The sequence below is a fragment of the Berghia stephanieae genome, chromosome 15, assembly GCF_034508935.2.
Source record: "Berghia stephanieae isolate SIO BIC M18660-M18661 chromosome 15, UCSD_Bste_1.3, whole genome shotgun sequence".
In the NCBI taxonomy this organism is placed as follows: Eukaryota; Metazoa; Mollusca; class Gastropoda; order Nudibranchia; family Aeolidiidae; genus Berghia; species Berghia stephanieae.
The window spans coordinates 7758627-7772695 of record NC_088374.1 but is presented as its reverse complement, the minus strand read 5'-3'; the positions used below and the strand labels follow the sequence as shown (position 1 = coordinate 7772695).

The 14069-nt window shown below is 33.1% G+C and overlaps 2 protein-coding genes across 3 annotated transcripts in view; one reads left to right on the top strand and one right to left on the bottom strand.

Annotated features, from left to right (window-relative positions):
• LOC144960761 (multidrug resistance-associated protein 1-like) overlaps positions 1-7966 on the bottom strand; it is a 24435-nt gene extending 16469 nt beyond the window's left edge. Inside the window, exons 1-2 of the mRNA XM_078894056.1 lie at positions 7924-7966; positions 6904-6992 (exon numbers count right to left, since the gene is read on the bottom strand). Coding sequence (XP_078750182.1) covers positions 6904-6992; positions 7924-7966 — 132 coding nt within the window. The remainder of the gene's footprint in view (positions 1-6903; positions 6993-7923) is intronic.
• Positions 7967-8614: 648 nt separating this feature from the next.
• The window catches only part of LOC144960480 (C-type mannose receptor 2-like), a 29367-nt gene continuing 23912 nt past the window's right edge, over positions 8615-14069 (top strand). Inside the window, exon 1 of one of the 2 annotated variants that reach the window (XM_078893594.1) lies at positions 8615-8691. Coding sequence is in view for 1 of the 2 variants with exons in the window: in XM_078893592.1 (XP_078749718.1) it covers positions 13917-13971 (55 nt within the window). In the remaining variant the exon portion in view is untranslated. Of the gene's footprint in view, positions 8692-13461; positions 13972-14069 lie in introns of those variants that run through there. The other variant, XM_078893592.1, reaches the window with a different exon arrangement.

Genomic DNA, 14069 nt, shown 5'->3' with positions numbered 1-14069 from the left:
CATTGGATAAGGAGCGAGGTCCCTGTTGCCATCTTGCTTAGTTTATACAGAGACTGGGTTGCCAGCTTGGCTGTTCTTGATAAATAGTAGTAAATAGCACAACCTTGTGCAATGAGAGATAGAGAGAGAGAGAAGAAGAGATTTTGAACAAAAAACGAAATCTATCTCTCTCTCTTACCCTCTCTCTCTCTCTCTCTCTCTCTCTCTCTCTGCTCTCTCTCTCTCTCTCTCTCTCTCTCTCTCTCTCTCTCTCTCTCTCTCTCTCTCTCTCTTCCTATTTCATCTGTCACACTGTTTGACAATCTTCTTCACCTGGCTCACTTGTACTTGTAATATCGGGTGTAAGGTAAAATTTTGAACAATTATTATTATTTATAAAATGCAGAAACTTTGCAAATAAACCGATAGACTAGATATTAATTCGATTCGAAAAGTGGAACACAAAAGGAGAATTTGCGAATACCCGGTCCAGACATAAGCGTCATGGATCTTATTTATAAAGTGCAGAATCTTTGCAAATAAACGGATAAAATAGAGATTAATTCGATTCGAAAAGTGGAACACAAAAGCAGAATTTGCGAATGCCCGGTCCAGACATAAGCGTTATGGTCTTATTTATAAAATCTAGAAACTTTGAAAATAAACGGACAAGATAGAGATTCATTCGATTCGAAAAGTGGGACACAAAAGCAGAATTTGCGAATGCCCGGTCCAGACATAAGCGTTATGGTCTTATTTATAAAGTGCAGAAACTTTGCAAATAAACGGATAAGATAGAGATTCATTCGATTCAAAAACTGGAACACAAAAGCAGAATTTGCGAATGCCCGGTCCAGACATAAGCGCTATGGTCTTATTTATAAAGTGCAGAAACTTTGCAAATAAACGGATAAGATAGAGATTCATTCGATTCGAAAATTGGAACACAAAAGCAGAATCTGCGAATGCCCGGTCCAGACATAAGCGTTATGGTCTTATTTATAAAGTGCAGAAACTTTGCAAATAAACGGATAGACTAGATGTTATTTCGATTCGAAAAGTGGAACACAAAAGGAAAATTTCGAATACCCAGTCCAGACATAAGCGTCATAGTCCTATTTATAAAGTACAGAATCTTTGCAAATAGACAGATAAAATAGAGATTAATTCGATTCGAAAAGTGGAACACAAAAGCAGAATTTGCGAATGCCCGGTCCAGACATAAGCGCTATGGTCTTATTTATAAATTGCAGAAACTTTGCAAATAAACGGAAAAAACAGATTAATTCTAATCGAACAGTGGAACACAAAGGCAGAATTTGCGAACAACCGGTCCAGACATAAGCGTTATGGTCTTATTTATAAAATCTAGAAACTTTGCAAATAAACGGACAGATAGATATTCATTCGATTCGAAAAGTGGAACACAAAAGCAGAATTTGCGAATGCCCGGTCCAGACATAAGCGCTATGGTCTTATTTATAAAGTGCAGAAACTTTGCAAATAAACGGAAAAAATAGAAATTAATTCTAATCGAACAGTGGAACACAAAGGCAGAATTTGCGAACAACCGGTCCAGACATAAGCGTTATGGTCTTATTTATAAAGTGCAGAAAATTTGCAAACAAACGGATAAGATAGAGATTAATTCGATTCGAAAAGTGGAACACAAAAGCAGAATTTGTGAATACCCGGTCCAGGCATAAGCGTCATGGTCTTGTTTAAATGAAACAATGCCATTAAAAAAATATATGGTCAATGAGTAATTAAGCTAAATATGCGGAGTTCAAATAGATAACTTGATCTGTGAATTTTTTTTATATTAGCTGTTTTCATTCTCCATCATTTAGGTTATGTGATTAAGTTTATAATTGAAATACAAACTTTATCTCACTTATCAATGTTGTGCAATAAAGGAGAGTGTGAGTGAACCTGAGCAAAGGAAATTATTTGAGAGAGTGATATTTATCATGCTTTTCAGTTTGTAGTTGAATTCTAGAATGGATTCTTTATAGTTCTCATTGATTGTATGTCAGTATGTCAGTCTTTAGGACACCGATTACCCTAATGCGGCCACAATTTACAATGTGACGACCACAAGCCCGTTAAACGCAGAGTGGGGTATTGTTGTTTGCAAGTAATGCTATGGTTTTAATAGGATATCTGTCTCCTATTAAAATACATTCCTGTGTTGGATTTTGGATTAAATTCATGTCTTCTTCGGATTTTGGGATATTTAATTTTCATGGATTGTGATTGTGATTTCAAGACTATTAATGTAAGTAAATGCCCAAATAGATGTTTTTATTCATTTATTCTTTATTTATTTTTTTTAGTTTTGTTTTGTTTTGAAGCATTTATTATAACAAATATTGTACATATGCACTTATACACCAAAGACTATATCCTTTCAACTGCTTATTATTATTATTATTATATTATTATTTATTATTATTATTATTATTATTATTATTATTATTATTATTATTATTATTATTATTATTATTATTATTATTATTATTATAATATAATAATAATAATTATAATAATAATAATAATAATAATAATAATAATAATAATAATAATAATAATAATAATAATAATAATAATAATAATAATAATTAATAATAAGTGCATTGAGTGAAATCCCAATCATGGTTGCCCAAATAAAACTGGCGCTAGAATCCCGACTACCTGTCTAAACGAATGTTGTTTGTACGATACATACTAACTACACGTTCGTTCAATATCGGGGGCAGAAAATATACGTTTGGTTTTATGAAATTAAAACAGTAGTCCCACATTGTTCTTTGATGTTATTTGTGGTTGCATTTGCTTTGAAACTTACACATTATATTGTGTTACATTGTTTACAAAATATTTCTGGTACTCGTATGCATGTGTAGTCAACGGACCACCGGTCAATCGTGTTCTTTATTATTTTATTATTAATTTTGGCTTGACATCTTACATATGTGAATTTGACAGGTTGTTATGGATGGTAATTATAACATTAAGTGATTTTTAAACATTTTTACGGCGTTTTAAATGTCTTTCTTGCATTCATTGCCGAGCACCTCCACTTTTCTGTTACTATTTTAACGATCAGCTGATTTTCTCTTGCCTCCCCTTTAATTTCGCGGATTTTTTTCAGAACGAGGCGTGGGAGTGGCTAGCTAACACATTATCAATTGTTCTCTCTCTCTCTCTCTCTCTCTCTCTCTCTCTCTCTCTCTCTCTCTCTCTCTCTCTCTCCTTTCTTTTACACACACATACAGACTAATTCCCCCCTAATTGTCAGATGATCAGAGTTCCTCGTGGCCAATTTTAAAAACAAATGCAGCCAAATACACATTATGTGAACCAAGATTTTGACTGCCATGTAAACTCATTATCATTGTTTAATCGACTAAACTAAGAATATATTAGCTTGTGAAAAAGTAAATAAAATATATTTTTAAAAAGACTTATTCTAATGGTGACCAATCTTGGCCAAATTGCCCATGAATATGGCAAGCTGGCAGCCCTGTAAGTAGCGACAAAGAGCGTGTAGGTAACGATTGTTATGTTACCAAGAGCTCTCACTTCCCGCTTTTGGTGAAGCCACGCATCTTCCGTCCTCTACTCGTATTTTCTTCATTGTATCAGTAAGCCTAGCGCGCTTGATGAACGCGGAGCACACCCAGCTCGCTCTCTCGCCTGGCACGCGACAATAGTATTGCGGTTAAGAGAAGTGAGAGCTATTGGTAACTACGTTACCCTACACACTCTTTGGTAGCGATGTCAACTTCCCGACCCGTCTGGAATAGTCAAGTTATGCTATATTCGTTGTCGCCACCGTCGTGTCATGTCGGGATGAACGAGATCTCGAAAATAGATTTTTAAAAATAAAGGGATGAGAAAAAAAAATTGGAATATTTTTGCAATTCAAGAAATAGCATTTTTTTCCCATTATAATGAAGAGAAACTAACCCCAAGTTTGATATGTGTTGCTATAAAATCAACTTCTACCTTCACCCCGAGAAAATACCACTTGGAGAGGATGGGTCACAAGTTAATTAACTCAAGAAACCCCGTTATTCATCATCTACATGACGTATTTCGATCACTTTACAGAGGATAGCGCAGTACTTCTCCGTCTACCTTGAAATAAAAACCAGATGATCAAAGCTCTGGACTAACATCAGATGTTTGATTATCTTGAAACAAAAGAATGAGAGGGCGCGCTTACCTCTGAGGTTGACATCAGAAGGTTGATCAGCGGATTAGGAAAAACGATACTTCAGAGGTTTGATCAACGATATGTGTATCATAATGACATATTATTTTAAGGAATATGTAAATCAAGCTTATATTGGTGAGTACTGGGCGTACCAAGTTGACCGAGACATGACGCCATGTTTTTTTTTCCGAGACAACACTGTTAACGGCCAGATATTCATTTTACACCTGAGTAAATTGACTTTTTACAAGGATTCAACAATGCGCCGAGCGAGGCTTAAAACCAGGAATTTCCGATCCGAAAGCGAATATCTTAGCGCAAGACCACATAGCCGAATAAGAAACTTAAATATCGTTCAGGTTTGTTTTGCAATCAACTGAATCAAAAAAGATGAGAGACACCACACATTATCTATAGTCCTTTGATATTTTAAGGTGGATGTAGTTGCCGAGAAGAAATATTTTGATGTAAATGTTTGTCTAGATTAATAACAGAACTGCCGTTCTCTGGGAAAAAAGAAAACATAATTTGAAATGTGGCCACAAAACTCGTCCAAATATCATTCGATTTAAATCACCCTCATCTTGGAAAAAAAGAAAAATAATAATATTCTCAAACCTGGGACCTCCATGATGATGATGGTGATGATGATGATGATGATAATGATGATGATGCTGATGATGATGATTAAGATTATGATGATGATGATGATGATGATGATGATGATGATGATGATGATGATGATGATGATGATGATGATGATGATGATGATTAAGATTATGATGATGATAACGATGATGATGATGATGATGATGATGATGATGATGATGATGATGATGATGATGATGATGATGATGATGATGATGATGATCTCAAAAAAGAGAGCATAATACCATATGCGGACCGTTTTATACTCAGAAACCTTCTTAAGCCACGAAAACCATTGACAAAATCATACTCGTACATAACTTAACGAATATAGTATTTATCTCTATTACATTCTGTTCGGTTAAGTAAATTAATTCAAATATTTCTTAAAATTATATACAACGTTTAAATGTTTCTTTGTTTACATTGACGAAAACATGACAGCATTACGATTTGTGTTATATATTCTGCAATTATGTAACAAAGCCTTTTTACCCAACGTTAGTCAGAACCTAGAACGGACTCGAATACAATACAGCGGATTCTGAATGCATACATATTTTTAATATTAAAAAATAAAAATTCAGTACCTTGAAGTACCTATGTGATGATTGGTTAATCAATTTCACATTGTGCAGGTATGTGACATAGATGTTTGATACGCGCCTTAAGATCGTAAGTTTCTGGGTTCGAGACGAAATTGTCAAAGTTGAATCCGTGGAAATAAAATGCTCGTTAATCACAATTTCTAAATTATGCAGATGCTAAATACGTAACTGGCAGTTAAGTGTGTTGAATCTGTAAGAAAATAATTGTAAAATCGCCTGACAGGCGTCATATCTCGAAGTGTTATTGTAGATCAGGGACCCTTTGTAAAGCGCTTTGAGTACTTTTAATGGATTTTGCGCAAATTAAAGCTCACATTTTTTAAAAAGATTGTGATCAACAAGTTTGCAGTGATATAGTCAATATATACAAAATCAACCGTTTGATTATATCCGATTAGCTGTGATTATATATTAACTGCATTGATGTCAACCTCTATAACCTTTCATGACTCTGATGAGATATGATATCCAACATTCATTGAATACTTTGACTTTGAATTTGCTGAAGTCTCTAGTGTTTTAAATGAAAATCTTTAATATCTCAGTGCAAAGGAAAGCTAGCATAATGTGTGATAACAATCTATAATGAATTATTATTAAATGTTAACCCTTGTTAATCAGTACATCAAAAATATAACGATTAGAAACACGCACAGAATTGATTTTCGATATATAGATAAAACGTTACGAAGAAGTGCGCACACATTATAGTGGTATGACACTCGCTTGCCCATCGGAAGGTATTAGTTCCAACATCGCCCAGCCATAGTTGAATCCTTGTAAAAAGGTATATACATTAATTCCCTCACCGTAAAATGAGTACCTGACCAATTCCAGCATTATCTCGGTCAGAAAATAATTGTAACATCGCCTTCCTACATGTTAAGTGTTGCTGTTGGTCAGGCACCCCTTATAAAGCTCTTTGATTACCTTTTAGTGGATATTGCGCAATATAAAAGTTCATTTTTTTAAATGCTTATGATCAACATGTTTGTAATAATAAGGTTAATGTGCACAAAATCGACAATCGTGTATCTAAGATAATGTGTAATTGTACAAGATATGCATCAAATAAAACCTTGATTACCTTTAATGATTACGATATGATATAATATCTAACAATAAGTGAATAATTTGACTTTGAAGTTGAAGAAAGTTCGCGTGTTTTAAATGACTATCTCTAATTACTCAGTACAACGGCGCACATAATATGAGATAACAGTTCAGCATCATTCAATATTAAACGATAACCCCTGTTATCAGTACATCAAAGCTAAAAGACTTTAGAAACTCGTCGAAAATCAGTTTTAGGCATCGACATAAAATGATGCGTTTGAAGACTGCTACGTCTATGGCTAACAAGAGAATATTTTCAATAAATGTATAAATGAGACTGTAATTTTAAGAGTTCATTTCAAAAATCTTCAGAAGAGAGAATTTTGTTACGCTGAAGATTTGTCTGATCTTGGATATCCGCATTGAAGGATCTTTTTCCAAGACTTTTGCATCAGGTATGTTGGAACTAGTACTCAATGCTGTGGAATGATAAGAGATTTTTGTTGAACTAAAGATTCGATTTTTATAGACTTTGATATCCGAGTTAAAGATTCGGCTTTAAGATTTTTACATCATGTCTGTTATAACTTTAATTCGATGGTCTAGAATCACAAAATATAAATTTTGTTGCACTAAAGAATTGTTTAGACTTTGAAGTTTGCGTTAAAGATCGACTTTAAGAGTTTTAAATGAGGTCTGTTATATTTTCTATTAAACGGTCTAGAATCGGGATCCGTCTATGAAAAGCATATTTCAAATAAGTAGTATAAAGTTATAATACTAATCTAATCTGTTCTTTAAAAAAACAGGTCTGATAACGCAATTCCTTATGATTTCACTGTTGTATTAAGAGTCACATAAAAACCGACGAAATATATTGTCCATTGAAGTCACGATAAACTAGCCCATTAGTGGTTAGGATGTCAGACCTGCATATATGTACACGACGCTTTAATGTATATTCATGACTTTTTGACTCAATTGGTCGTTTAGAAAATCTGATATTACATAATGTTGGGACATTTTGACACGTCATCTAAACGTTGGGAATCGTATTCTGGCCACCTTGTTTGTCATATCAAATTACACACACCTAAAGAATTTATCATGGCTCAAACGTTTTCTTTTGACATATGTTAATCTCAGGAATAGAGAAGATTAACATCATCTATTGCTTTCACTCTCTAGCAATAATAAAGAGGAGACTATTTCATTATCGCTTCACTCTAATACTATCATTAAGAGATTTGATATTTCCTTTAATGCTTTCATATGTAACAATGTGAAATTAAACGTAATATTCAATTAAATATACTAAAACAGATAAAATAGACGTTTCAGGTTTTCTTAGTGGATATGTCCTTCATCACTTTAACTCAATTCCTGCAGCATAGACTTACAAGAACAAACCAATGAAGGTCTTAGACATGTTCGTGTCTGTTATTTTTACCATCTTTTTATTCATTACTTCCAACGTTGCAGAAGAAAGCGGTAGGTATTGTTATTTATTATTATTATTATTATATTTATATTATTATTATTATTATATTATTATATTATTATTATTATTATTATTATTATATTATTATTATTATTATTATTATTATTATTATTATTATTTTTATTATTATTTATTTATTATTATTATTATTATTATTATTATTATTATTATTATTATTATTATTATTATTATTATTATTATTATTATTATTATTATTATTATTATTATCATTATTATTATTATTATTATTATATTATTATTATTATTATTATTATTATTATTATTATTATTATTATTATATTATTATTATTATATTATTATTATTATTATTATTATTATTATTATTATTATTATTATTATTATATTATTATTATTATTATTATTATTATTATTATTATTATTATTTTATTATCTTAACTAGCTCAATAATCATTAAAACTAGGACCTACTTTGTTTATTTGGGCCATCACTAACGTCATCGGATGTGTATAATGTTTATTTGGGTCATACCTAATGACATCAGACGTGTACATTGTTTATTTGGGTCATCCCTAACGTCATCAGATGTGTACATATATTATTTCGGTCATCCCATACATCATCAGATACAGAGTGATTTTCAAAAGGATGAATAAATGACAGATGAAAAATATTTCATTTTTTCATATTTTATCAAGGTAAGGCACCGTGATTTCTTGTTACTATTGTTCCAAACGTGTTAACACAGAATGTTTGAACACCTAAAAAGTGTATTTACCGTATGGCTTAATAAGTAAACTAAACTAAAAAAAAGTATACGTTTTTTACATTGCTTTCGAATTCTTAATAATAAATCATCAAATTAGAAAATGTTCTATCTTCCCATATTGCACTGGTCACATTATGCATTCAACTAATATTAACCGAGCATATGCAACCCTCCCCCCCCCCCAACCCCCCGCCCTGACACATACACGTCCAAGCTAGGAGACAGACGATTTATATCTATTGGTTAGAATCAGCGTGGGTGCGCAACTGGATGCGCGGGTTGACGGAGGTAGGAAACAATAACAAACCCACATGGTTGCCATTACCTCCACCATCATTCTCGCTTACGGTTTGTGGAAAGCACTTCATTACAGGCACGTAATAGTGAATCTAGTTTTTGTTTTGAACATTTCTATTATTATTCTTTGTAAATTGACCCATATTAAAAGAAACATACAAACAAAACAGGCATGACCTGTCACTAACAATGCCGTGTAGTTTGTAGACAGTAACACAGTACGGTGAACATGACTGACACTGGGATCGGAATGTCGGAACCCATGAGTCGTTCGCAACTCTGCCTCACGTATTCATTTAATCAGTCAATTTAATTTTTATTAAGCTTGCGTAAAACATACAAACAAAAAAGACATGACCAGTCACTAACAATGCAGTGTAGTGTGTAGACAGTAACACGGTACGGTGAACATGAATGACACTGGGATCGGAATGTCGGAACCCAGTAGTCGTTCGCAACTCAGCCTCGCGTACTCATTTAATCAGTCAATTTAAATTTCATTTAGCTTGCCTATTTCTTTAAGTTTATGTTATATTCACTTTTTCTATTTAAAAAGGGTAATCCAAACAGACCATAAAAACGATTTTATAATAAGCCGACTTCAACTTCCATCACTTACGACACGAACTTATTTTGGGTGGTTTTTTTTAACAAAACCGTTTGACTCAAACTAAAGCTTCGGCATTGGATAAGGAGCGAGGTCCCTGTTGCCATCTTGCTTAGTTTATACAGAGACTGGGTTGCCAGCTTGGCTGTTCTTGATAAATAGTAGTAAATAGCACAACCTTGTGCAATGAGAGATAGAGAGAGAGAGAGAGAGATTTTGAACAAAAAACGAATATCTCTCTCTCTTACCCTCTCTCTCTCTCTCTCTCTCTCTCTCTCTTGCCCTCTCTCTCTCTCTCTCTCTCTCTCTCTCTCTCTCTCTCTCTCTCTCTCTCTTCCTATTTCATCTGTCACACTGTTTGACAATCTTCTTCACCTGGCTCACTTGTACTTGTAATATCGGGTGTAAGGTAAAATTTTGAACAATTATTATTATTTATAAAATGCAGAAACTTTGCAAATAAACCGATAGACTAGATATTAATTCGATTCGAAAAGTGGAACACAAAAGGAGAATTTGCGAATACCCGGTCCAGACATAAGCGTCATGGTCTTATTTATAAAGTGCAGAATCTTTGCAAATAAACGGATAAAATAGAGATTAATTCGATTCGAAAAGTGGAACACAAAAGCAGAATTTGCGAATGCCCGGTCCAGACATAAGCGTTATGGTCTTATTTATAAAATCTAGAAACTTTGAAAATAAACGGACAAGATAGAGATTCATTCGATTCGAAAAGTGGGACACAAAAGCAGAATTTGCGAATGCCCGGTCCAGACATAAGCGTTATGGTCTTATTTATAAAGTGCAGAAACTTTGCAAATAAACGGATAAGATAGAGATTCATTCGATTCAAAAACTGGAACACAAAAGCAGAATTTGCGAATGCCCGGTCCAGACATAAGCGCTATGGTCTTATTTATAAAGTGCAGAAACTTTGCAAATAAACGGATAAGATAGAGATTCATTCGATTCGAAAATTGGAACACAAAAGCAGAATCTGCGAATGCCCGGTCCAGACATAAGCGTTATGGTCTTATTTATAAAGTGCAGAAACTTTGCAAATAAACGGATAGACTAGATGTTATTTCGATTCGAAAAGTGGAACACAAAAGGAAAATTTTCGAATACCCAGTCCAGACATAAGCGTCATAGTCCTATTTATAAAGTACAGAATCTTTGCAAATAGACAGATAAAATAGAGATTAATTCGATTCGAAAAGTGGAACACAAAAGCAGAATTTGCGAATGCCCGGTCCAGACATAAGCGCTATGGTCTTATTTATAAATTGCAGAAACTTTGCAAATAAACGGAAAAAAACAGATTAATTCTAATCGAACAGTGGAACACAAAGGCAGAATTTGCGAACAACCGGTCCAGACATAAGCGTTATGGTCTTATTTATAAAATCTAGAAACTTTGCAAATAAACGGATAGACTAGATATTAATTCGATTCGAAAAGTGGAACACAAAAGCAGAATTTGCGAATGCCCGGTCCAGACATAAGCGCTATGGTCTTATTTATAAAGTGCAGAAACTTTGCAAATAAACGGAAAAAATAGAAATTAATTCTAATCGAACAGTGGAACACAAAGGCAGAATTTGCGAACAACCGGTCCAGACATAAGCGTTATGGTCTTATTTATAAAGTGCAGAAAATTTGCAAACAAACGGATAAGATAGAGATTAATTCGATTCGAAAAGTGGAACACAAAAGCAGAATTTGTGAATACCCGGTCCAGGCATAAGCGTCATGGTCTTGTTTAAATGAAACAATGCCATTAAAAAAAATATATGGTCAATGAGTAATTAAGCTAAATATGCGGAGTTCAAATAGATAACTTGATCTGTGAATTTTTTTATGATTAGCTGTTTTCATTCTCCATCATTTAGGTTATGTGATTAATTTAAATTTACAACTTATCTATTATCAATGTTGCAAAAAGGAGAGTTATATGTAAGGATTATTTGAGAATGAATTTATGCAGTTGATGAATCAGTATACTTTATAAGTCTCATGTTATCATGTGCTTTGCCATAATGCAAATTTACAATGTGAGAACCCTAAGCAATGGGGATTTTTTGAAGTTAGTTATGTTTATATGCTTCTTTTAATACATTCCTGTTGATTTATTAATTATGTCTTCTTCGATTTTGGGATATTTAATTTTCATGGATTGTGATTGTGATTTCAAGATATTAATGTAAGTAAATGCCAAATAGATATTTTTTTATTATATTCTTTATTTATTTTTTTATTTTGTTTTGTTTGGATTTATTATAAAATATTTACATATGATTTCAATGTTATTTCAAGCTATTATTATATATTATTATTTTATTATTATTATTATTATTATTATGTATTATTATAAATTATTTTATTATTATTATATTATTTTATTATTTTTATTATTTTATTATTTATTATTATTATTATTATTATTATATTATATTATTTTTATTATATATAATTATTATATATATTATTATATATAATAATAATTTTAATAATATAATAATAATAATAATAATAATAATAATAATAATAAATAATAATTAATAATAAGTGCATTGAGTGAAATCCCAATCATGGTTGCCCAAATAAAACTGGCGCTAGAATCCCGACTACCTGTCTAAACGAATGTTGTTTGTACGATACATACTAACTACACGTTCGTTCAATATCGGGGCAGAAAATATACGTTTGGTTTTATGAAATTAAAACAGTAGTCCCACATTGTTCTTTGATGTTATTTGTGGTTGCATTTGCTTTGAAACTTACACATTATATTGTGTTACATTGTTTACAAAATATTTCTGGTACTCGTATGCATGTGTAGTCAACGGACCACCGGTCAATCGTGTTCTTTATTATTTTATTATTAATTTTGGCTTGACATCTTACATATGTGAATTTGACAGGTTGTTATGGATGGTAATTATAACATTAAGTGATTTTTAAACATTTTTACGGCGTTTTAAATGTCTTTCTTGCATTCATTGCCGAGCACCTCCACTTTTCTGTTACTATTTTAACGATCAGCTGATTTTCTCTTGCCTCCCCTTTAATTTCGCGGATTTTTTTCAGAACGAGGCGTGGGAGTGGCTAGCTAACACATTATCAATTGTTCTCTCTCTCTCTCTCTATCTCTCTCTCTCTCTCTCTCTCTCTCTCTCTCTCTCTCTCTCTCTCTCTCTCTTTCTTTTACACACACATACAGACTAATTCCCCCCTAATTGTCAGATGATCAGAGTTCCTCGTGGCCAATTTTAAAAACAAATGCAGCCAAATACACATTATGTGAACCAAGATTTTGACTGCCATGTAAACTCATTATCATTGTTTAATCGACTAAACTAAGAATATATTAGCTTGTGAAAAAGTAAATAAAATATATTTTTAAAAAGACTTATTCTAATGGTGACCAATCTTGGCCAAATTGCCCATGAATATGGCAAGCTGGCAGCCCTGTAAGTAGCGACAAAGAGCGTGTAGGTAACGATTGTTATGTTACCAAGAGCTCTCACTTCCCGCTTTTGGTGAAGCCACGCATCTTCCGTCCTCTACTCGTATTTTCTTCATTGTATCAGTAAGCCTAGCGCGCTTGATGAACGCGGAGCACACCCAGCTCGCTCTCTCGCCTGGCACGCGACAATAGTATTGCGGTTAAGAGAAGTGAGAGCTATTGGTAACTACGTTACCCTACACACTCTTTGGTAGCGATGTCAACTTCCCGACCCGTCTGGAATAGTCAAGTTATGCTATATTCGTTGTCGCCACCGTCGTGTCATGTCGGGATGAACGAGATCTCGAAAATAGATTTTTAAAAATAAAGGGATGAGAAAAAAAAATTGGAATATTTTTGCAATTCAAGAAATAGCATTTTTTTCCCATTATAATGAAGAGAAACTAACCCCAAGTTTGATATGTGTTGCTATAAAATCAACTTCTACCTTCACCCCGAGAAAATACCACTTGGAGAGGATGGGTCACAAGTTAATTAACTCAAGAAACCCCGTTATTCATCATCTACATGACGTATTTCGATCACTTTACAGAGGATAGCGCAGTACTTCTCCGTCTACCTTGAAATAAAAACCAGATGATCAAAGCTCTGGACTAACATCAGATGTTTGATTATCTTGAAACAAAAGAATGAGAGGGCGCGCTTACCTCTGAGGTTGACATCAGAAGGTTGATCAGCGGATTAGGAAAAACGATACTTCAGAGGTTTGATCAACGATATGTGTATCATAATGACATATTATTTTAAGGAATATGTAAATCAAGCTTATATTGGTGAGTACTGGGCGTACCAAGTTGACCGAGACATGACGCCATGTTTTTTTTTCCGAGACAACACTGTTAACGGCCAGATATTCATTTTACACCTGAGT